A 25,261-nucleotide genomic window follows, 5' to 3' on the forward strand; every position below is an offset into this window, starting at 1 on the left:
ATTCTTTGAACGTACTTAAGTTACATCCATAGCAGCAGTATTTACAATAGACAAGACACGGAAACAACCAGAGATGTGAGGGTACAGAGCAGAACAGAAGGGGGTCTCCCAGAAATCTTGCACCCAGAGCAGGTCAGCCCCCACGTATACCGAGAGGGAGGAGGATGAGGAGAGCGGGGTGCAGGCCGTGGAGCAGGTGCTTAAGAGGTGTGCCCCTGGAGACTCCAGCAGGGGGCTCCCCCAAGCCTCTCTTATTCTGAGGCACCCATGGGGGAAGGAGTCCCTACATTCACATATGTCCCTTGTTCCCGACAGTCTCAGCCCTGGACAATGTTTCTGGCAGGACAATGGCCCGTCTAAAGATGTCCATATTCTAATCTTTAAATTCTACCCACATGTTGCCTTATATGTTTGGGAAAGAGAATCAAGGTTGCAGACAAAGCTAGGCCGGTAATCAGCTAACATGAAAATAGGGAGAATATCCTGGATTATCCAAGTAGTCCCAGCATCATCACAAGGGTCATTAAAAGTGGAAGTGGGAGGCCGAAGAGCCAGGGTCAGTGCGATATGAGAATCACTCCACTGAACACTGCAGGCTTTGAAGCTGGAGGTGGGGCCAGGAGGTAAGGAGTGCAGACAACCTATAGGAAATGGAGTGGAGGAAACAAGACTCCTGGAGCAGGAAAGGAATGCAGCCCTGCGGACACGTTAAGTTTAGCCTGGTAAGGCCTGCGTCAGACCTCTCACTCAGAGTCAGGAGGTTCATTATTCTGAGATTATATATTGTTATTGCTACTTACAGCTTCCCAGGTACAGAATTTGCCCTGCAGGAGGTGCAAGAAACACAGGTTCAATCCCTGGGTTGGGAAGATTCCCCTGGAGGAGGAAATGGCAACCCACTCCAGTACTTTTGCCTGGAGAATCCTATGAACAGAGGAGCCTGTTGGGCTACAGTCCATGGATCTCAAAGAGTTGAACACAGTTAAGCACACACACACACACACACACACACACTGATACTTAAGCCAAATTCATTCCTAAAAGACCTTTAATTGGTCTGCCAAAGCAGAGACATTACTTTGCCGACTAAGGTCCGTCTAGTCAAGGCTATGGCTTTTCCTGTGCTCATGTATGGATGTGAGAGTTGGACTGTAAAGAAGGCTGAGCGCTGAAGAATTGATGTGTTTGAACTGCGGTGTTCGAGAAGACTCTTGAGAGTCCCTTGGACTGCAAGGAGATCCAACCAGTCCATTCTGAAGGAGATCAACCCTGGGATTTCTTTGGAAGGAATGATGCTAAAGCTGAAGCTCCAGTACTTTGGCACCTCATGCGAAGAGTTGACTCATTGGAAAAGACTCTGATGCTGGGAGGGATTGGGGGCAGGAGGAGAAGGGGACAACCCAGGATGAGATGGCTGGATGGCATCACCGACTCCATGGACGTGAGTCTGAGTGAACTCCGGGAGATGGTGATGGACAGGGAGGCCTGGCGTGCTGCGATTCACGGGGTCGCAAAGAGTCGGACACAATTGAGCGATGGAAATGAACTGAACTGAACTGAACACCTGCTCAGTAACATGAAACTTAGGTAGTACTGTAATATATTGGAGAAAGTTTATCTGTTAGGCCTTTGGAATAATACAGCTTTCCCCTAGAAATATTTGATACCCAGTTTCTTTCATCTGATTTTATAAAGGACTAGTAGGCTGGAGAAGGCAATGGCACCCCACTCCAGTACTCTTGCCTGGAAAATCCCATGGACGGAGGAGCCTGGTGGGCTGCAGTCCATGGAGTCACGAAGAGTCGGACATGACTGAGCGACTTCCCTTTCACTTTTCACTTTCATGCATTGGAGAAGGAAATGGCAACCCACTCCAGTGTTCTTGCCTGGAGAATCCCAGGGACGGGGGAGCCTGGTGGGCTGCCGTCTATGGGGTCACACAGAGTTGGACATGACTGAAGTGACTTAGCAGCAGCAGCAGTAGGCTAATAAAATCAGATGGTGTCCTGGTCACAATATTTCTATTAATCTTAGAAAAGCAATAATTTTTTTCTAATCAGCAGATTAAGAGGCCTAAAACCAGCATATATTTTTAATAACAAGACTGAATTCAATGATTTTAACATGAATACCTTTATTGAGTCACATTTTAAATTTTAAGTCTAGAAATTATAGTGTTACAAATAAATGATATTTGTATTGCATTTATAGGAAACATTCAGAAAGTTATTACTTTGAATTTGTTCCTTCCAAGTGATTTCTATAGATCTCTAGAAACCTGCTACCATAAATGTATTCTCATAAATCAAATTCTAGTTTTAGAAGAGAATATGTTATCTTTAATCATGGAGACCATATCCTATATTTATCATTATTGGCAATATAGCTAGGTAGGACATTACCTGGACTGCAGTATATTTAAATAACTTGTTTTCATTTTCTTATAAGACTGTTTCAAACCTAAATGAATAACCTATAATCAAAGCAATTATATTATTTTTAAGCATATCCTTTTGGATATATTAAAAGCCAGTGTATTCTCCCTAACCACCCCACCTCAAAAAAAAAAAAAAATACCACTCCATTTAGGAGTATAGGAAAATAAAAGCTTCACATACTGTCTCTTAAGTGTATTTAAAGGTAGATTTGAGTGGAGAGAGAAAAAATGTCTGCTTTCAGGAAAAACATGGCAACTTTAAACAGCTTATCTTCTGATGATGGTACAGCTATCATAATAACATCACATTTAGAACATGCAGAAGAGAATGAATTAAACAAATGCTAACAAAGCCCTTAATTGACCTTAAAAATGACAAAATGTTATGTTCCTGAGCTTCCAACTTTTAAATCCATACTACAGCTCCACCAAAAATAAAAAAAATTGATTCTTACATGGGTACAAAAAATAAACTGTTTCACATATAGGTTATTTCTTCCTTACAGAATATTAAACACAAATTCCCATTTAATTTTGCCACTGTTAAATCTTCTGTCCTTAAGGAAAAGGTTTCAAAAATAAAGTAGGTATGGTTTTTCCAAGTAGAATTTACTTGTTCATAGACATATTCTCCATGTGACTAGTTCCCAACCTTTACAATTATAGCAACTTTACTTGGAGTAGAGGATTCAGACACATTGAATCATAAAGTCTTTGTAACACATTTGAGTGGTAAGTTGTGAGTCAAAACCTTCATTGTCAGTTCTCCCACCTGGAGAAGAGAAGCCTCATGTTTAAGTTAGTGATCCTGTTGAAAATAGCTTAACATCTCTGAATCTCATCCATGTCAAGAATGGTTTTAAATTCTGATCATGCATCTGGAAAAAATATTTCAGATGCACAGATACAAAATGAGAAGATAAATGTATAAATTATGTTTTTCAGCATCCCACTGTGCTTTCTTCTGTAGGTTAAAGGTAAAAGAGAGATTTTGACAGAGATCCGTGTGGTTGTTGATGAAGACTCTGGCCCACCAAGTAAGCCAGTTTATGGGCATAATGGCAAGGAGCAGGAACTCGGATGATACCCTTTAGGAGAAAGAAAAAAAACATTTTTTTTTTAACCTTTATGTTTACTTCCCCTAAGTTTCAATTTTTTTTTATAGATATCCAAGTTTCAAAAAGTAGATTCAATTTTGTACAGTTTCACAAATGTGAAGGAAAATCAGTGTCAAAAAATACCACAGCCACTGTGGAAAATAGTATGGAGGTTCCTTAAAAGCAAAGTTAGCATACGATCCAGCAATCCCACCCCTGGGTGCATATCCAGGAAAGAAGAAAGCTTTAACTCAGAAACATGCATGAACCCCAGCAGCACTGTTTATAACAGCCAAGAAACAGAAGCAACCTGTGTGTGTGTGTCAGATGAATGGACAAAGCCGCGGTATGTTTCTCCGATAGAACACTCACTCAGCCGTAAAGAGTGAAATGAGGCCATTTGTGGCCACGGGGATGAACCTAGAGACTATCATGCTACCTGAAGTAAGCCAGAAACAAAGATTACGCTGTATCACTTATATGTAAAATCTAAAAAAGCAGGGTACAAATTAACTTATTTACCTAGCAGAAATGGACAGAAAACAAATCCATGGTTACCAAAGGAGAAAGGGCAGGGGAGAGGGTTAAATTAGGAGTCTGAGATTAACAGATACACACTACCAAACTGAAGAAGAAAAAAAAAAAAAAAAAACTTACCGAAAAATTGTAGTACATGTGGCAGAGTCTGTAAGTGAGACCCTGTACTGCATCCGGGCTCAAGTAAAGTGTGTCGTGGATGACGTTATAATGAGTGGGGGTGACAGTACCAGTACCTTCTCGCACAGACTGACTCACAATGAAAAAATCATACCTAGAATTATAGAACGTGTCGGTCTCACGCTTATTTTAGAAGAAAAATGATGCAGCAAAGCTAGTCTCTGGAGTAACATTAATTTATAGAAGCCCATTCTACCGAGCTTCCTGTGTATTTAGAAGCCTGGCTAACTGCTGAGTGGGGACTTGCTAAAGCACACGTGCAAAAGACAGGGAAATCATCGACGTGATTAATAACACTCACGGGATCCACACTCAAAAGCATATGTGCTGATGCCTAGAGGCAGCACACTTCAAAATAGCACATTAGACGTGGTCATGGGGAATGTGATTCAGGGGAAAATAGAAGTTACCTGTCTTTCAAGCCACCAGAATAGATTCAAACGCCCTAAATTACGTAAGTGGTAAGGTTGACGGGTTTCCTGTCAGTGCTGAATGTTCATATCATCTTATGCTGTGCGTCACGTTTATCCTATTCTCCACTGGGTGTGTTTTCTTCAGTCCTTGCCTTCCTTCTACCAGAAGGATCCATGTTTCTGCCTTTCTTCAAATTGTGTTCATTTCTCCCTCTCTACTGGTATGAACGTCCTGTTTATTTCTCGCTGTGCGTTTTGCATAACTTTCTTACTTGCATAATTTCTTGAGACATTCAAAGTGAACCGGAAGCTCTAGCATTTCTACCTAACACCTGAGTCATCTTAGAATGATCAGTCTATCTGTCTGGTTTTTAAATTCTGAGAAACAAAATGAAGACCAAAAAAAACTTAACCATCTAACACACAAATCATTTTTAACCCTCTTTAGGCCAATTCTTCCTTTCTCATCCAAATCATTCAAACCTTGAAAAATTCTTACTATTTAAATAAAAGGGAACCTTTGAAATAAAGAAAGGGGGCTTACCATTCTGTCCTGGTCACCTTTAGGTCAATGACTGTTCCTGGAGACGGATTGTTAAGTCTCCCTCCATCCTTTTCAATAAAAAATCTGGTATTTATTCTTTTCTTGACCACGATGAAAGTTAGTCTGACCCTTAAAAAAATTACGATCACTTGTCACTACTTGCTCTGTGTTATCTCAGAAGCATTCAGAATGTCAAAGACAGCCCACACTTTGGAGCCAATAAAGGGAGACGGCAGGCAGCTTTCTGCCCACCCGTTTGACTGTCTTAGCTCCACTAGCCTTATGCAGGCAGTATAGGAGGAGGTTCGACTCATAGCCATTCAGATCCTAGGGGAAGGGTCCTTAGCTCCCAAGGTCAGAATTATTTGTACTGTCTATGCTGGGCACCAGGCGTCACGGACAAGCAGATGAGGTCAGAGAAGAGAACTGTGAGAGAGCCACAGCCCTGGGATGTGCAGAACTCCAGGATCGAGAAGCTGGATGAGTACAAACTACTGACAGGCTGTATTCATGGGTGCTAAAAACATCAGAGGCTAACAAGCCCTCCTCCATCGAGGTTTGGCAGGAGATTAGATGAGAAAGATTCATGGGTTCCCATGTGGGGAAACCACCTGCTATTCAGGGCTTCTAGGGGAAAGGTATGTTCTCTCCCCAACCACCCACTGAAGGCTGCTGTGTCCAGCTTTCCAATTTGCACACCACAATGGTTACAGATACTCCTCCCCGCCCCTTGCCCCTCCCAAACTAAAATGCAAGACTTATGAAGTCTGCCCTTCAGGATGTGTATACCTACTTTTGTCCTCTGTAAGTGTTCTCTAAGTAGGTCTCCATCTGTTTTACTTCTTGGTCTATGAGTGCTTGAAGCTGTCCGTCTCCCACTCCATCTCGATACACAATGACAGAATGTGGCAGAGATGAATTTTGCTCACGCCAGAGCTTCAGGGCAGCTGAAAGGAAGTCAGAAACACATATAAATGAACCATGACTTTTAGAACAAAGTGGCCACTATTTCTGACAACGTCTGGATTCTTCTGTCAATACGGCGGCTTTCAGGACACTGCTAAAGTCCTCCGTCTAGTCCAGACTCAACAAGAGTACGGACATTTTGAGCCAGATCGTTCTTTGTGAAGGTCAGAGGCAGAAAGTATTGCTGTCCCATGCATGGTAAGACATTTGACAGCCTCCCCAAACCTCTATCCACTAGACTAGATGCCAATAGCACCTCTGTACCCCTGTGAAAACCAAAAGCATCTTCACTCATTGCCAGATGTCCCTGAGCTGGGAGTTGGTGGGGAGGGGGGCTGGGGGCGGTGCAGGGGGAGGGGCTGGGCACAAAATCTCCACCCAGTATAGACTCAGGCCCTCCAACCTCCACCAGACACTGACTATACAAGCAGGTTGTCAGCCCCTTGACAAGCTCCTGCCCCGATTGCTGGATGATACACTCAGAGAACCACCTGTTTGGAGAAAAATAAACCATTAGCTTGGAAAACAAGATTAACTCAGAATCAACATGATGAAGTTAATCTACGTACGCCGCCCCCTGCCCCTCCAAATTCACTGTCAGTAGCTGAGGATCCAACTGAAGATCCATGTGTTCGTGCCCCTGCAGTGATCCAAGTATTGGTCTCTCCCATATTGTAGGCATTTTGAATGCATACAAATAGTAAGAGAGAATGGAAACAGCCATTAACATTAACTACAAGTTATACATGCTTTGAATACATAGGGTTCCTACTGCTGCAGCTCCTGGGAAATTCCACTAGGCATAAACCCTGGGTTTTCCTGGAGGCTCCTCCTCATATTTCATAGGTCAGGAGTCATCCTCATGAATCGATTAAACAGCAGTTCATCCATATGAATCTGCTTGGAGGGAACAGTTTTCTTCAAAACAGCAATAGATACCGTGACCAGTGTTCAGCGTATCAAGGACAATCACCTCTTTGCCTCGCGTGTCTATCCCCTTACTACACTTTTGTTCACTTCAGAGTCTTGGGATGGCCTGGTAAACGGTCATGATGTGTGTTTGCCTCATCATCTGAATGTGCACTCAGCGGATGGGGTGAGGCATTCCGGCTCTACATTTTCACTGCCTTCTCAGGATTTGCACGTAGCAAATGCTTATAAGGCCCCGAGAGCCCTGCCAAGACCACTATCTGACCCGCAGGACTGCCCGTGCTCACGCGGGCATTGTCTTAAGCGGCCACATTTGCCACCGTTGTTACGCAGCAAAAGAGAATGGCCAGAAGCTTCCACACAGAATGTTCTGGGAGCCTAACTTGGCCAGAAGGTCAGGAAAGCCCATCACTAACCTGTCTGTGGATCTTGCCAGCAGTGTGCATGAGGGCCACCTCTCTCATCTGGCCTCCCCACTAAGCACTCCCAGAGATTTAACTCACCGCGTCAGGTCTGGATCGATGCTTGCCACAAATCCTGCGACCGACTTCCGCCGACGTTCAATATCGTGGAAACAATCGATACCAATGAACATTGCATTCTGCAACTTAAGTTTTAAACAGGGTAGAAGATTGAGTTAGAACAGAACACAAAGCAAATTTACAATTTAAAGAGGACCTTAACAAATTCTGCCAAAGAGGGATGAAAGGAAGAGAAGCCAACAGAATCCCCTCGTACTCCTATGTCCACCTTCCAGAGGGCACCTCCCAGCTTGCAGTTCATCTGCAGAGCAATTTTGGTAGCGATGGTCACCGGCGTCTTAGGTCTGTCCAAGGTCCGTTTCAACACGCACTGGCTTGGAATTGGGTAATTGATGCACAGGTATCTTTTTATGCCATCGTAAATTTCCTTGTTGTCAGTGGGCAGCAGGCAAAGGACCTTGAAAGGAAGCAAACGTGAAACTCCCCAAGATGCAAGGACACGATGACGCCAGAAACGGATGCTGTGTTGAGGAAGCTACGTAGGCGGATCACTGACAAAGTAGAGCCTGTTTAAGCAGATACCTGAGTGTATGAGCGCGAAGGGTCTAGAGTCACACTTCATCCAACAACTGTTAGTGTGAACATACGGAAGAGACAGGCTGTGAGGTATTATTTGGAAATACGCATCAGTCCCTTAAACCTGCTTAAACGCTTTTATGCTGGTCATTTGATTTCCAGGAGTTTATCATGAAGCTGACATAGTGGGTTAAGAACATGGACTGTACTATACCATCATCAGGACAGTCACCATCGACAGATGATCACTATGTGTGGGGCACTCACCAAGCATTTTACTTGATTTGGTTAATTATCTCAACAGTCTACTTAGAAATACTATTATCCCCATTTTACCCTCCCCCCAACACCAGCAAACAAATCTGGGGAGTTGTTATGGAAATTGCCTGATTTACAAGCTTCCAAACTCTCACCAGGACCTCTGATAGGATACTAAGCAGTTAGGAAGGGAGGTTCCTGCTTGACTTGTTTCTGACTAATGGGAAAAAATCATCAATATATTCCTTTCAACATAATGATACTTACAGAAGTTTTTGGCAGACATTATCAGATTAGGGCAATTCTTTTCTCATTGTAGATTTAGCAAGTTTTTCTTTTTACATGAAAGGGTGACGTGAAAGTGGCTCAGTCCTGTCTGACTCTTTGCAACCCCATGGACTGTACAGCTCAGTTCTCCAGGCCAGAATACTGGAGTGGGTAGCCTTTCCCTTCTCCAGGGGATCTTCCCAACCCAGGGATTGAACCCAGGTCTCCCACACTGCAAGCAGATTGTTTACCAGCTGAGCCACAGGGCCCATGAAAGGGTATGGGATTTTATTAAATGCATTACCTGCATAATGCATTTAATCAAGAGAAATATTCACCATACTGTAATTCTCCACACTAACCAGTTCATTTTTAGGAACGATATAAAATGTCAAGGTTGTAAAACCCAAAGACAGATTAAAGATAATTCCCAGATTAAAAGAAGACTGAAAAAGCCTGTCAGATGCTTCAGGAGACCCTGGATGAACAAAAGAATTTATTTTGCCATAAAAGGGGACGAAGGTAGAATTTGAATTAGGTGTGTAGATCAGATAAATGGCTGAGGAAAAACACATATCCACCCACGTTTGTGTGCCTCTGTGCTTATCCATTCGGCCGTGTCCGACTCTTGGCAACCCCATGGACTATAGCCCACCAGGCTCCTTTGTCCATGGGATTTCCCAGACAAGAATACTGGAGTGGGTTGCCATTTCCTCCTCCAGGGCATCTTCCCAACCCAGGGATCGAACCCATGTCTTCTTCATCTCCTGCATTGGCAGGTGGATTCTTTACCACTGAGCCACCTGGGAAACCCATGTACATACCTGTAGCTGCTGTGAATAGTGACCCATGTGTATGTATACACGAACATTCCATGTATGATGAAAAGGAAAGAATGGTTATATGTAGGTAGATACAGAGGGCTTCCCAGGTGGCACTACTGGTAAAGAGCCTGCCTGCCAATGCAGGAGGCTTTAGACATGCAGCTTGAATCCCCAGGTAGGGAAGATCCCCTGCAGGAAGGCACGGCAATCCACTCCTGTCTTCTTGCCAGGAGAATCCTCATGGACAGAGGGGCCTGGTGGGCTACAGTCCATCGGGTCACAAAGAGTCGGACACGACTGAAGAGACTTAGCACAGCGCAACACAGGTAGGTATAGAGAGGGGAAAAGAATGTTCATAGAAATGTGATAAAATTTACTGAGTGGGAAACCTGAATGACGGTTGTAAAGAGAGCTGTACTTTCCTGTAAGTCTGAAAATATGAAAAGCAAAAAGGTTGTAAAACCTCACGAAAATAGTGGAGGTTTTACACTGGATTGATGTGCACTCATTTTTAAAACAAAAATGATAAAAGATCCTCTATTTAAAACAATGGGCACTGTGTTCACAGTTGGCATTTTTACTGCCAATATTGGATTTTGAGGACTAGGTGGTATTATGTATTAATATAAGCTGATTACTTTATTCTTTTTGCCTTAAATTATTAACTCAGTAGTAGATTTCTTTTCCTTCCTAGTTTAAAAAATCTATAGTTTAAATGTGCTTTTATTTCCTGTATATCTGCCTTACTCCTCCAACTCACACGTTTATAGGAATTAAATTATTTATTATTCAAATACTTATGCTTCCTCATCATGACCTGTTAAAACAGTGATCTATAATCTTTTGTCTACACATGCCATAAGGAAAATATTCCTGAACTATGTGAGCACTTATGAACTCTTCTAGTATCACCACCAATTCACTTCAACATTTGGGAAGTTAACATGTACTTTTAGATATAAATATGTGGTTTGATGTCTTCCCATCACATTCAGTGGATTACTTTACACAGGCTGGTTCTGGCCCCCCACCCACCCAATGCCACACAGACTTTGAAATTTGTGAGCCACGTGGCTTCACCCCTGCTTATACACATGAATTCCCCTCTGTTTTGAGTCTAGGGAGACTTCTGTTTATGCCTAAAGATATTTTGCACATAATTTCCAGTTGCTGTTTCATCAGTCATTCCAGTTGTTTGGAGTGTAGGATTATAGGCATGCTCTCCCCACCATCTGAAACAAAAAAATACCTTAAAATATTTAAGGGGCACCTTGAATAAGAGATATTGTTCCAAAAAGCAAAGCCAGGATAAATGGGTAAAAGTGGGACACGTTCCCATTGAAGATACAGATAAGCTTTCTTAAAAGACATCCCCACAATTAGAAAGGCAGTCTCTCACTTTCCAGGCAGATGCTCAGTGGACAAAGTCATGTCATGAATTGGGATGCAGACCCACCACCATGGCTCTTCAATGCCCATTCTAACATGTGAGTCTTTGCTGAGTCCCACCAGAGGCTTCCCTGCCCTACCGGAGAAGAATTAAGCATGGTATTCAATCACAGTGACAGGAAGCAAGCACACAAGACTTAAGAACAGGATTTCAAAAGTAAGACATTTCATTTGAGTGTGATAATGGCTCACAGAAAGCAGCCACCGTGCATGTGTGCTAAGTCTCTTCAGTTGTGTCCAACTCCTTGTGACTCTATGGAATGTAACTCTGTCCATGGGATTCTCCAGCAAGAATACTGAAGTGGGTTCCTATTTCCTACTCATGGGGATCTTCCCACCCCAGGGATCGAACCTGAGCCCCTTCTATCTCCTGCATTAGCAGGCACGTTCTTTACCACTAGCATGGTGACTCACAGAAGGTAGCATTCAGTGTAGCCTAAAAGGTTCCCTGGTAGAAGCTGAAAGGAGAGAGAAGTCTAGGCTCTGTGGATAAGACAATAAGAATAGCCTGGTTTTGTGATCAAGAAACAAAAGATCCCTTTTAAGAGCATTTTGGATGACAAAGGAACAATGTGAGATGAGTTTGAACAAAGCACCCAAAGGAAGGAAGGAAAAAGAAGTAACTTTAGTAATTTAGGCACAACGCTTGTTCACAGTTTGGTCTAAGACACTGGATGGGGAAAAGGAAAGATCCCAAGAGAAATACCAGACAAAAGAAAGAACACTTACTGGAAGAGACCAGATCATAGACTTTGCAGGTTATAGCTGGAGAGAGAAATAGTACACGTGACTACCATAATCCATATTACTTAATATTTTTATGGTGTTTTTCAGTTTGAGACTTAAAAATTAACTCTAAGTCCTCAAGCCTGAAAGAATGAGCATAACACAGTGATATTAGGTAGTAGTTAAAACCCCAAAGTCTGTATTGAGCTACATTACAGGGGTAAATTTCTATTTTTTGGCTGATTTGGGAAACCAATGGCAACATCTCAATTCAAAGATATTAATACATACAAAGGCAGCTCACTCACTAAGGAGGGGGCACACATCACAGAGACACTTACCATCTGTGTTTTTTGTGAAGCATGTTTTTCTAAGGTTCTTATGTAAGATTGGACTGTATCAGCTGCTTCAAGCCTAGAAAATAAGTATTTCATATTTCAAAAATAATGAACAGTGAAACATGTAACATTTTATACAGCCAATGACACATGATATAAAACAAGCTAAGCATTTCAGCTGAAAGTTTTTAAGGCAAAACCAAGTTCAGTTTTTGGAAATAAGACTGGAAACTAGTTTTTACCATCTCCCCCCACCTCCACTTGCTAATTCTCGTGTCTTCAAGATGAAGCCCAATAGCCAGAAATCTACAGATCCCAAGGGTCTGATATTAATACATGCAGGCTGGAGCAGACTTTACTTTTTCGCTCACACACATTTTAGAGTTTAGACAACATGTCAGAGTCCTACAGTTTCAGAAGTCTTTCCCCTTTCAGATTGCCAGCAACCAGTTTTGAAATCACAGATAATTTCTGCTCTTACAGTTTTGCATTTCTGACAGTTATGCCCATTCTGGGTGTCACTCTCTGTAGATTCTGCTGCAAGGTCAGGGCTGTTTCATAATTTCCCTTAGTATAGACTATCAGCCAATGATCCAGTGACACCGCTCTAAGTAACGGCACCTCCCTTGTGTTTCTTGACCAGTCGGCTTTATGGTTGTCAAACTGGAAGAGAATTCCAAGCCATGGTATAAAATTCATTAAAAAAGAAAAACTGACATTATCTAAGATCCTTTCCATTGTAAAAGCTGTGATATTTCCTACTGGAACATTTTCATTTTAAACTTCAGCCATGATAGGATAAGTTTATTATAACTAATGTAAAATCTGACATGTTTTCAAACATGTTTGCTAAAAAAGTAACCGCCACTCCCCCACCGCCCCGCTTCCCCCATCCCCATAAGACAGAGTTATAAGAACTTAGACAGAGTTCAAGTTTTAAACCTGAAATTCTCATTCATTAGTTGATCCTTGAAAGCTCCAAAACATTATATTCTAAACAAACGTCCATTAAAATCAAGAAATCAACAAGCCACTTGCTTTCTGCTGTCATTATGACGCTTATTCAAAATACTGAGGGATAAGGACAGGTAATGCCAGACTGCATGAGACAAATATTCCAACTGCACAGGCTGGGACTTCCCTGGTGGTCCAGTGGTTAGGACTCTGTGCTCCCAATGCCAGGGGCTCAGGTTCGATTCCAGGTCAGGGAACTAGATTTTTCATGCTGCAACTAAGATCCAGTACAGTCAAATAAAAATTGTTTAAGTATATGGATCTATGAAATCACAAACAATTGAGATGAGAATACTGGGAGTATTAAACAGTGACTTAAAAAAGCAGTCTCAAGGAAATCTTTGTCCACTGTAGACTTCAGCAGCTGATCTAAAGTATTAGCTATTTTTCCTCAAGACATAGGTTAGTAACACTGGAGTTCTACCATCGGTAATTCTGGGTTATTTTGATTTTAGATATTTAAGGATATCGTGACTCTTTAAGGATACATTTGGTAGATTATTTTGCCACGATAGAATGTATACAACACTATTAATAACAAAGATATAATATGTAACACATGAGTTTACTATATGCCAAGCATGTTACATGCATTTTTATTGAATGTTGACTTGTCCTCTCATAGAGAAAGGACAGGTAGTCTGGAAAGAGTTATTGACATGCCCAAGTTAGTCCCTCTTTGGGTTGTTAGTAATTTGACCCAACTCTGACATGACAATTCTGAATCTCTTACCACCCTTCTTCCTTGGCGAATTCTGACATCTTGCAGAGTTCTTCCAGAAAGGGACAAAAACCCCTCCTCGAGTTCCAAATTCCAGTCTCGAAGCTCCTTCTGCACAGCATTATTTCTGAAAGAAAAGACATTTCCACGTGACCAAACCCAAGAAAATAAGCAAAGACAATTATCCATTTGCAAAACACAAGTCAGTATTTCTCTCATCTAAAGATCCTCATTGCTTGTCCTTTGTGTCAAGATGCTACCAATAAATTCCCTAAACTCAGCAACAGTCTTGTCTTTGTTCTCACATTCGTGTGGGCACTCAGAATCTATTTCAGTCTTACCCTCGCAATGACAGAAGAATTGCCCTTCCCTCCCCCGTCTCCTCCCAAATATAATTTTCTTTCCAATCATCACTTTTTAATTGAAGAAATCTGAGATGCCAAGTGATCCACTCAGGTCTTTACTTCATACTCCACACAGAAAAGTAGCACTTACTCCACTTGGCTTGTGGGATCTTAGCTCTCCAACCAGGGGTCGAACCTGTGTCCTCAGCAGTGAAAGCAGAGTCCTAACCACTGGATCAGCATGGAATTCCCAAACACTTACTTTCTTAAAGAGTCCATAAATGTCAGCAGTTTATGCTGCCTTCTATCAGGATCCATCCTCGTGTGGGTGGACAAGTCTCCCATCATTCTGGAGTCTTTACGCATGTCATCCGTTAAGCCTTTTAAAAAAAAAAAATCTGAAAGATAACATGCTCAACAAGCAAGGATAGATTTGTATTAAAGGAGACTTAACTATTGTGTCCGGAAGGAGGAGGAAATCAGAGAGCACACAGGTCTGGGTCATGTGGAATCTTATGAAAAAGCCTGTAAAGTAATATTGGTGACTTTAAAGAAGGGGTGTCTTTTATGAAGATGGGATAAATCCACAGCACCTGTCAGGTGGCACAGCTCAGGAACCAGCATGATAGGCTGATGAGGTGTGTCCTGTCGGCTCTTTTTCCATTTGCCTTTGGTGATCAAAAGTGGTTGATTTAAGGTAGTGACCACTGTACCGTACCGCTGTTGGACAGAAGAACAAACGCTGGCATGACTATTAGCAAAACCTTAGTAACGTCACATAAATAGGTGCAAAGGTATATTTTCAGATCACAATTGGAGGCCCAGAGGTGTAGTGATACAGTTTCCCCAAGTTCAAGAAAGCACCAAAAATATTCTAAATGTTCTCTTGATTTGATGTCCCAGGGATCACTGATGGCCAAGAAGAGTAGGACACCCACCAAACATAATGGAATTATCGTGCTACTCTTTTTAATACAGACGTAGATAGGTGAGAGACTCTCGGAACATGTATTTCTCACCACAGTAATGCCTTGAAACTTTCTAACACACATTGAGAACTTTCAAGAGGATTCCCATTAGTAAAGCAATAGGAAACAAAAAAGCCCTGGCCACTTTTTAGAGTGGCAGTTATACATCTATGCCCAGCATTCCTCCTTGTTTATTTGCCCTAAATCCTTAGCCCTGCTTCCAGTAAGGAAGTTCAGTTCAGTTCGGTTGCTCAGTCGTGTCCGACTCTTTGCGACCCCATGAATCACAGCACGCCAGGCCTTCCTGTCCACCACCAACTCCCGGAGTTCACTCAAACTCATGTCCATCGAGTCAGTGATGCCATCCAGCCATCTCATCCTCGGTCGTCCCCTTCTCCTCCTGCCCCTAATCCCTCCCAGCATCAGGGTCTTTTCCAGTGAGTCAACTCTTCACATGAGGTGGCCAAAGTATTGGAGTTTCAGCCTGAGCATCAGTCCTTTCCAATGAACACCCAGGACTGATCTCCTTTAGGATGGATTGGTTGGATCTCCTTGCAGTCCAAGGGACTCTCAAGAGTCTTCTCCAACAACACAGTTCAAAAGCATCAATTCTTCAGAGCTCAGCTTTCTTCACAGTCCAACTCTCACATCCACACATGACCACAGGAAAAACCATAGCCTTGACTAGATGGACTTTGTTGGCAAAGTAATGTCTCTGCTTTTGAATATGCTATTTAAGTTGGTCATAACTTTTCTTCCAAGGAGTAAGCGTCTTTTAATTTCATGGCCAGTAAGGAAAGGCATCTTCTAAGACATCACATACAGAAGTTCCTATCCCTAAGGCAGCAAATTCTTGTACAACAGGGTGCCTGTACTCTAAACCCAAAGTGGAGATTCTTCATAGATTTTGTTCTTAAGCTGCTTGTTAGCAAGGTCCTTATCAGTAATAAGTTAGCCACATGAATTGTGGCATCATCTGGCATTTAAAGGCTTCCCTGATAGCTCAGTAGGTAAAGAATCCACCTGCAATGCAGGAGACCCTGGTTCGATTCCTGGGTTGGGAAGATCCCCTGGAGAAGGGAAAGACTACCCACTCCAGTATTCTGGCCTGGAGAATTCCATAGACTGTATACTCCATGGGGTTGCAAAGAGTCGGACACAACCAAGAGACTTTCACTTTCACTCACTGGCATTTAAGCTTCTGGGAAATTCAAAAGGAGCTTGTTCCCAAAATGAAAACTCCAGGCTGTACAGGCCCAGAGAGCATGCTTTAACTTACCCACTTTGGCAAAGAAATGATATTGAGCTCACTACGTCTGTACATGGAAGAGAACTGTTCCCTAAGTTAGGTTCGTCAGCCTACAACTTTCAGCCTAAGGGACCTAAGGCCAGTAAGCTGCTTCTACCTCTCTTCTAATATCACAACCTTGGAGCCCACTTGTTAGGATGGTAGAGCCACAAAATGGTAACAGATGGGATCTCCGAGCCTTCAAGAGCCAGAAGTATTCGAGCCAGACGTAAACCTTTTAAAATGAACTCACTGATATTTCAGTTTGCAACTCTGGCTGGGAGGGATTGGGGGCAGGAGGAGAAGAGGACGACAGAGGATGAGATGGCTTGATAGCATCACTGACTTGATGGACGTGAATCTGAGTGAACTCTGGGAGTTGGTGATGGACAGGGAGGCCTGGCGTGCTGTGATTCATGGGGTCGCAAAGAGTCGGACACATCTGAGTGACTGAACTGAACTGAGTGCCTGTCTCATCCCAGAACAGTCCCCAAACCAGCTCCTCCCACAGACTCCCCTATTTCAGTAAATAAAACCACCCTCCACTCACTTCCTCAGATAAAGCCCAAAGGGTTACATTTCAGTCGTCCCTTTCCACCACTTATCACATCCAAGCCTTCGCTATGTCCTCTCCATACTTCTCCCACCCTACTCCAGACCAACCACCATTTAAGTCGACTGACTTAATAACCTTCTCACGGGTTTCCCTTCCTCCATTTTTACCCCCATGCAGCCCATTCTCTGTACCTTAGATGAGACATCTTACAAATATCTGCGTAAGTTGACTGGACGATAACATCCAATTTCTCTCAAGAACACTCCACCCTTGTTTGGGCTCTGGATACGCCATGCCCATCCTGAAAATAGTGTCTTTATACCATCTCTTTTCCTTCATCCACACCCAGCTTGCTCCTTGCTGACACTGGGTATCAGCTTCTCCGAGGAGCTTTTGAAGAATATGCAAACCAAGTAGCCACAGGACTCTCTCCATAATGCCACCCAATTTTAGTTGTCTCCATATCCCTTGTAACTGTTAGAATAGCTTTCTTCTTTCATCACCTCTCTGTCCACAATGAGAATGCAAGTCCTTTGAGAGCTGAGAACTCAATTGTTTTACTAATGTATACCCAAGATATACAATAGGCATCCACTAAATGCTTTAGGGATTGAAATGAACAACCAATAAGTGAAACACAAATGAAGATGTCATAATAACCACCCCTTGAAGGGAGGTCAGAGGTCTATGTACCTATAAATTGCAAGTAGCTTTGGGTCCCAATATAATACAGGCTTTTTAAGTGTCAATGCATAACTTTTAAAAATTTATCCATTTATAAGTTCTTTCCATTTGTCACATATATCTACCATTCCTTTCATTATCTTTCTTTTATGAGCCAAAACTAGAAAACCAACCTCACCAACTGGCCTCAGTTTGTCTTTGTGAGCACTCAAATTAAAAATAGAGGAATCCGTGAATTAAGAGATTTAACACATAACAGGCATCGTTTCAGATTGCAGCTGGTCATTCTTTTTGAACCAAGTTGTGTAGGGCTGAAGCTCCTCTGTAACATTCTCATTTCTGAAGTTCTACCATATTTTATATTTTCTACCTAACAGCTCATCTACGTATTTAAAACTACCATAGCCACATCTAAAACTGACAGGGAGGGCCATCTAGGAGCCATTCTAATTATGTGACTTTACCCAATACACAAGGCACTGGAATACACGCATAATCGACATAAGCCAAGCTACAATGCCCCAAAGGTAGAATATATACAAATATATACATATGTATATCCAAATAAGACTTGAGACATATACTTAACTATATAAGGAAATTTTTTAGGACGAATGTGTTTAAAGCTAATTTCATACCTCCTTATAGTAGTCTACAAAGGAGATCTCACTGCCATCTGATTTGGTAAATGTAGAGCTGGGAGACATCTCCCAAATAATATCATCCACTCTGTAGGTTCTGTTATTATACCTGCAGAATAATCATGGAATATATGGTATTATTCCTGACTTTAGCGCATGGAACCATGTAAAAAAGAAGTGGTTTAAAATCCTACTCCAATTGTAGGATGTATCAGCTTTGTTAAGATTAATTCATATAACATGCAATTCACCCATGTAAGTGTGAAATCTAGTGATTTTTAGCATATTCACAGTCATGCATCCATTAATGCAATTTTAGAATATTTTCATCAACCAAAGAAGAAACACCTTAACTAGGAGCTTAACTACACTTGACTATAAGCTCATAGTCAAGTGTAGTTAAGCTTAACTCTACTTAACTATAAGTCACCCCCTTTTTCCACCCAGACCTTAAACCACTACTAGTTTACCTCCTGCCCCTACGTATTTGCCTACTCATCACATTTCATATAAGTTGAACTATATAATATGAGACCTTCCCTGACTGGGTTTCTTCAGGGTTCAGTCACACCGTAGCATGTATTGCTACCTCCTTGTTTTTACTGACAAATATGCCATTGTATAGACATACCACATTTGTGTTTATCCATTTCCCAGGTGATGAACATCTGGGTTGTTCACACTCAATCTATTGTGAATAGTGGTGTTGTAGATATTCATATACCAACTTTGGTGGACATGGTTTTATTTCTACTCTAGGAGTAGAATTGCTGGGTCATATGGTAATGCTGTATTTAACACACTGAGGAAATGACAGGCTCTTCAGCGAGGCCATACCAAACATATGATGGTTGGTTCCAGTTCTTCCACATCCTTGCCAACACTTGCTAACATCTTCCTTTTTCAACTTTAGCTAACCTAGTTAGATAGGAAGTAGCATTTCATTGTGGTTTGAATTTGCATTTCCCTGATAGCAAATGTTGAGCATCTTTTCATGTGATTATTGGCCATTTGTATATTCTAGGTGGAGAAATGTCTATTCAGACTCTGCTCACTTTTTAAAGTCAAGTTTCTTTCAATTATTGAGTTGTAAATATTCTTTATGCATCTAGACACAAATTATTTACTACATGAGATTTGCAAATATTTCCCCCATTCGCCAGTTGTCTGTTCACCTTTATGACAGTGTTCTTAAAGAACATTTTGTGTTTGGTTAAGTCCAATTTGTTTTTTTGGCATCACTTGTGCTTTTGGTGACTTTTCTGATGAGGTTTTTGCATAACTCAAAGTCAAATAATTTACTCATGTTTTCTTTTAAAACTTTTTACTTAGGTCTATTTTGAGTTAATTTTTTAGTAAATTTGAATTAATTTTGTATATCCTATGATGAAGAGGCAGGTAAATATACAGCTATCCCAGCAGTAGTTGTTGAAGACTATTCTTTTCTTGACTGAATTGTCCTCATACCCTTGTCAAAAAGTCAACTGACTTTAATAGTGAGAGTTAAACGCACGGATTCCTTATTCTGTTTCACTGACTTTTATGTCTATCCTTACACCAGCATCACACTGTCTTGATTACTGCAGATTCATAATAAGGTTTGAAATTAGGAGGTGTGAGTCTTCCAACTCTGGTCTTCTTAAGATTGGTTTTACACTTACTTAGTCAAAATGTCCTCTTATCAATTTAAGATTTCTGGTGTAGAGGGAGATTAAAAATAAAAACTTCCTTCAAATGGGAATTTGCTAGATTATAATTGAGCACAAATTTTAAAAAATAGCTATAGGCAAAGAGAACGGAAAATAAATTTGGAAGAAGCATACATACCCTCATGTGCAATAAGGGTTCAGAGCCAATGACCGAATTAGCAGTAGGACATACAAGGACTGCAGAGTTTACAATTGACTTCTCACATACTTCTATGCTGTATAACTCGGTGAGAAAAAGTATCTAATGATTCTTACCATTTTCATGCTATTTCTGCTTCTGAAGGTCAACATTTAATCATTTTAAAATCCTAGGAACTTCTCTAATGAAAAAAAGTAAAAGTGATTGCATAGGTTTTCAAAAAGCAGACTTACTTTGTAAGAACAGACGACCCAACTAATTTTCTAAGAATTTTCTCTTTGGCGTCTTCTCCTCTGGCTTTTTCACGAGTGTGTGATATTAAATCATAAGCAGTTTCCATTCGGAGCAGTTTATGGCTCACATCAGCACAGAGAGTAAGACCAGCTTCATATGGGAGAATAGAAGTAACATAGCCAGGCCATATTTCCAACCTGCAAACAAGTTAGGTGTGGGTGTCAAGATCCCAGCTCTGGACATAAAGCCAAGTGGTAGGGGACCTAAACTTACTGCCTAAAACGCATATTGATGGTGTCAGTTTTAGTCTCTTATTTTTAATAATCACTGATCCTTTGAAGGACCTTCAAATAGAGACTTTTACCGGATGTGCTAGTTAGAAGTAATACATCTTCGTTAAATCATTTTCATTACCACTTGCAGCCTTAAACTATTATATATACTCATATGAGAATATATGATATATAATATGTAAATTATATACACATATACCAATGAGGAATTGATGCTTTTGAACTGTGGTGCTGGAGAAGACTCTTGAGAGTCCCTTGGACTGCAAGGAGATCCAACCAGTCCATTCTAAAGGAGATTAGTCCTGGGTGTTCTTTGGAAGGACTGATGCTGAAAAGAAACTCCAGTACTTTGACCACCTCATGCGAAGAGTTGACTCACTGGAAAAGACCCTGATGCTGGGAGAGATTGGGGGGCAGGAGGAGAAGGGGACAACAGAGGATGAGATGGCTGGATGGCATCACCGACTCGATGGACATGAGTTTGAGTGAACTCTGGGAGATGGTGATGGACAGCGAGGCCTGGCGTGCTGCAATTCATGGGGTCACAAAGAGTCGGACACAACTGAGCGACTGAACTGAACTGATACCAATAAGTAATAGACGCACATAGAGGCAAGTGTTGGACTGACTATAATTTCAGAGAAATTATCCGAGTTTCAGATGATTGGTTTCCTAAGGTTTATACAATAACTGACCATCTGAAAAGTTGATGCTTATCATGCTAGGAATTTTTAGGGTAAATAAATTTTTAAGTTTAAATTATAAATTCAGTTGTAACTTAATTGTTCACAGTCATTGGATAGTATTTAAAAGATCACTTGTAAATCATACACCAGTTCAGATGAGCAACTTTCTCAAACGTTTCTGTGATTATGTCTACAGAATGTGAAACTTTGCACTTCATAGACCACTTCATACATACCTATACTCGTTGAACTCAGTCTTCTTATTTTTATTGTAATAGTTGCGACCAATTTGGTCCAAATCCATCTTCTGCAACATTCTAGAAATGTAAGAATAGGTTTTGTTGAAAGTGCAGTGAATGTTAGTAAGCATTTGTTAACACACATAAGAACTGGAAGCGTAGCTTTTGTTGAAAGTGAAGTATTAGTAAGCATTTGTTAACACATAAGGATGCATTAGAGAGGGAAATGATCTGTCAGTGGTTTTCTTTATACTAACAACATAAAATACCTGATAATGACTATTAATGACAAGTAAATTATTAATACATTGCTGAGGTGAATACTGAAGTTAATTTAATGTCAAATTTTCTCTTTCATAATATAAAACAGTATAACACGGAAAGGCCATCAGTATGTCCTTCATTCCTAGAAATGGATCAAAACATCTTTTGCAGTCTATGTGTTCCAAGTTTTAATTTTGACTATTTATTCATTATAATGAGTCTAGAACAGAAAACAAGTATATTTTCTCTAGAAAGAAATAAGCATGGATATACATAGCTGATGTCTATTACTTCTTCTAGACAGGTCCCCGACAGGGAAAGTAGAGGTGGGCAGGAAGTGGAATACTGAAGAAACCCATGGAATATGCACATGCCTCGCTAAAGCTCCAGTGTCATTTCATCTCAGAAGATCCCTCACCCTCTCAGAATGTGGGACTTGTCAAGAACACAACGCTAGAAGCACATGGCTGTGTTCAGCATCACTGACACAGAGTAGTGTGTGTCAACTGAATCCGAAGGAAACCCTCTCAGATACCTTCTAAAGAGAATGTTGTAATAGCGGAGGCAGTCTGGAGAAGTGGTCTGGAGTTCTCTGGAGAGCTCGAAGGTTATCTTCACAGGTTCATTTTTCAGCTTGCTGACCACTTCCTTTTTCTGAGAGGAAGGGAAAAAAAAAAAATTCCCTTAGTTCTTCTAAGGAAACTAAGCTCCACCATGTGATAGATCAAATTGTCACTTGGCTGCCCAGCATAGCACAAGGGCAAGGAGCAGTCTCTCCCACAGAGAGGCAGACGCAGGCAAAAAATGGGATGGACAAGACCAAAGAGAAGGGTCAGAATTAAATGTGCAAGTCAAAACTTTCATTTAAGCAAGTTCCTATGTGACCCTTTACTGGAGAAGTTTCTAGAATAAAACAGTAAGTCCCTCTCCTAATGGTTTTTTTTTCTTTTTTTTTTTTTTCCTGCTTAAAAAAGGGCGGGGGGAGAGGGGATTTTAAAAATTGTTGTTGCTGCTGTTAAATTGCCCAGTTTTATCTGACTCTTATGCAACCCTATGGACTCCAGCCCTCCAGGGCTCCTCTGTCGATGGGGTTTCCCAGCAAAGAATACTGGAGTGGGCTGCCGTTATTCAGCTTCAGTATCAGCATTTGAAACATATTGTGCCATCAAAAAAGGTAAAAGTTATATTTTACCTTTATGTCAAATAAAGTCAGTTTTGGCAGTAAAGATGAGACCCTAGAGAGTGTCAGTGAAAATTAAACATGGTTTGTGGGTTAGTTACAAGTCCTATGGGCAAGGAGTGTACAGGATTTTCTCCACAAACTGTTGCGCAGGAATGGTGAGAGTTTGGCTACTCTCGAGTGAAAAATGGGAGAGAAGAACAAGGCAGAATACTACTACAGATGTAGCGGAGAAAAGTAGGAAGACGCAGAATACTACTTAACCGTTTCCCCTAGCGAGTGAGGTAACAGCAAAGAGTTTCCGTCGTATATACAACGATTTCCCAGTAACTTTTCCAGTTCAGAGAGTAAAGCTTCCCGTTTGCTTCCATCCTCTATGTCTGGTGTGTAGATGACGTTGTACTTGTATAAATGCCTCTGAGAGTGAGACTTGAGCCGGACATGATTCGATAACAGCATTACCGGGCTACCTTCTGTGCCTGGGAAAATGGAATCACGTGGCAGTCATGAGACAATCCGGCTGATCAGACCCCAGACAGACGATCTGGACACCACGATACTGAGAGCCAGAGTTAGATCCAACAAGGGAGGTGGTCCGCAAACGACATAAGCAGTTACATACGCCCAGCATCCAGAAGCCCTCACGTGAGTTTAGGTGAGCCCTTATCCAAGCCCACACTTAGGAAGTTCAAGGAGAGAGGTATTTAACAGAGGTATTTAAATACAGGTACTTAACAGATATATTTCTATATTTAACAGAAATATCAAAAGAAAACCTCTGCAGCACAAATGTCCCAAAAGCTGGGGTTTGGGGGAGGGGAGCCGCTGTACATAATAATGTTTTTTCGGGGGGGAGGGGTGCAGTTTATTGACCAGTATGTCTCAGCACAACCAAAGAACTGGGTCATTCTATCTTAGTGTCTATAAAAGGAAGAGAGGAAAATGAGTACCTCCAGGACTCTTAAGTAAGTCTTAATTTCTGCAAAAGTGAATGTTATTATAAAATTGTAAGAAGGTGAGAGGGTACCTCCACTTAAAGTGATGGTATAAAGCATCAGAGACACTTAAACAACTCCATAAAATTGTATTGTTAATGGCCAGCATACCTTTTGTCGACTCTCTAACGTGGACCAAATTCTGCCGAGTATTTACCACAAAGTCTTGAAAATCTCTACCAACATCCCTCCTCTTCCTCAGCAAGGATCCCTGTGATCCAGATGCCTGTTGAAGTTCTTCTATGTACAAACAAGCATAACAGTTGTTAATTTACACAAAAAGGGAAATGGAACTAGAAAGGGCAATATTACACCCCAGCTATTAAGATTTTTTTGAGGTAGAAAAGATAGCAAAGGAACCAAACATTACTTAGCAATGGGTCATCAGAAAAGAGGGCTTCCCTGGTGGTGCAGTGGCACAGAATTCACCTGCCAATGCAGGAGACCCAGGTTCAATCCCGGGGTCAGGAAGATTCCCTGGAGAAGGAAATGGCAACTGCTCTAATATTCTTGCCTGGAGAATCCCATGGAGAGAGGAGCCTGGTGGGTTATAGTCCATGTGATTACAAAGAGCTGGACACGACTAAGCAACTAACACTGTCATGTACTAAACATTCTCTGCCCTTCACCGAATCTTTCTTCCTCCCTCTTTTTACCTGAAGGCCGGGACGTCGCTTCTGCTCCTGCTGGTGGTCCAGCCTCAGCCACGTGTCTAACACCTGTCAATGACTGGAGTCTAGGCTGGATTTGACGAGGTTGCTGAGCCTGCATGTTTTGGGGAGATAGAGTAATGTTATCCATATGTTCAACCATCATCCAAAAGTCATCATGTGCCTGCCATGTGCCATAATGCATGTATCAGGGCATAAAGCAAAGGAACTGCCTTGAAAAGCTCATATTCCAGTGACAGGAAATAAATCAACAATTAACTTACAAAGCATGAATATGATAATTGCTGGGGAAATGAAAAAAAGTAGGAGGAAGCCAAGTATGAAAAATCCTGGAAAGGTGGGGTGTGAAGAAGGCTGGTTGCCTTGACTCATGGGGGACAGAGCCTCAGCGAGAAGTTGACCCTGCAACAAAGACTTGGAGGCAGCGAGTTAACAAACCACACAAACCTCAGGTGGAAGAAAAAGCAAAGCTCCTAAGGAAGAAAAGCTCAAGGAAGAGTGAGACGAACAAGGAAAGGAGACGCAGGAGGACTCAGAGGGGCAGTGGAAGGGTGGCCAACTAAAGGCATTCGCCTCCGACTCAAACAGGAGCCCTTACAGGGTGTGGGCTG

At 41.6% G+C, this 25,261-nt stretch overlaps 1 protein-coding gene across 1 annotated transcript in view; it reads right to left on the reverse strand.

Annotated features, from left to right (window-relative positions):
- Positions 1 to 2,109: 2,109 nt before the first annotated feature.
- Positions 2,110 to 25,261, reverse strand: part of PIWIL3 (piwi like RNA-mediated gene silencing 3) — a 40,723-nt gene continuing 17,571 nt past the window's right edge. Inside the window, exons 3-21 of the mRNA XM_069558285.1 lie at positions 24,636 to 24,744; positions 24,091 to 24,219; positions 23,249 to 23,463; positions 22,340 to 22,458; positions 21,538 to 21,618; positions 20,322 to 20,519; positions 18,238 to 18,349; positions 14,697 to 14,823; positions 14,366 to 14,483; positions 13,772 to 13,886; positions 12,506 to 12,687; positions 12,028 to 12,100; positions 7,843 to 8,043; positions 7,608 to 7,711; positions 6,595 to 6,665; positions 6,002 to 6,155; positions 5,209 to 5,337; positions 4,192 to 4,345; positions 2,110 to 3,525 (exon numbers count right to left, since the gene is read on the reverse strand). Of these exons, the coding sequence (XP_069414386.1) occupies positions 3,409 to 3,525; positions 4,192 to 4,345; positions 5,209 to 5,337; positions 6,002 to 6,155; positions 6,595 to 6,665; positions 7,608 to 7,711; positions 7,843 to 8,043; positions 12,028 to 12,100; positions 12,506 to 12,687; positions 13,772 to 13,886; positions 14,366 to 14,483; positions 14,697 to 14,823; positions 18,238 to 18,349; positions 20,322 to 20,519; positions 21,538 to 21,618; positions 22,340 to 22,458; positions 23,249 to 23,463; positions 24,091 to 24,219; positions 24,636 to 24,744 (2,508 nt within the window). The 3' untranslated portion in view covers positions 2,110 to 3,408. The remainder of the gene's footprint in view (positions 3,526 to 4,191; positions 4,346 to 5,208; positions 5,338 to 6,001; positions 6,156 to 6,594; positions 6,666 to 7,607; positions 7,712 to 7,842; positions 8,044 to 12,027; positions 12,101 to 12,505; positions 12,688 to 13,771; positions 13,887 to 14,365; positions 14,484 to 14,696; positions 14,824 to 18,237; positions 18,350 to 20,321; positions 20,520 to 21,537; positions 21,619 to 22,339; positions 22,459 to 23,248; positions 23,464 to 24,090; positions 24,220 to 24,635; positions 24,745 to 25,261) is intronic.

Source organism: Ovis canadensis, chromosome 17, assembly GCF_042477335.2.
Source record: "Ovis canadensis isolate MfBH-ARS-UI-01 breed Bighorn chromosome 17, ARS-UI_OviCan_v2, whole genome shotgun sequence".
NCBI classification, from domain to species: Eukaryota; Metazoa; Chordata; class Mammalia; order Artiodactyla; family Bovidae; genus Ovis; species Ovis canadensis.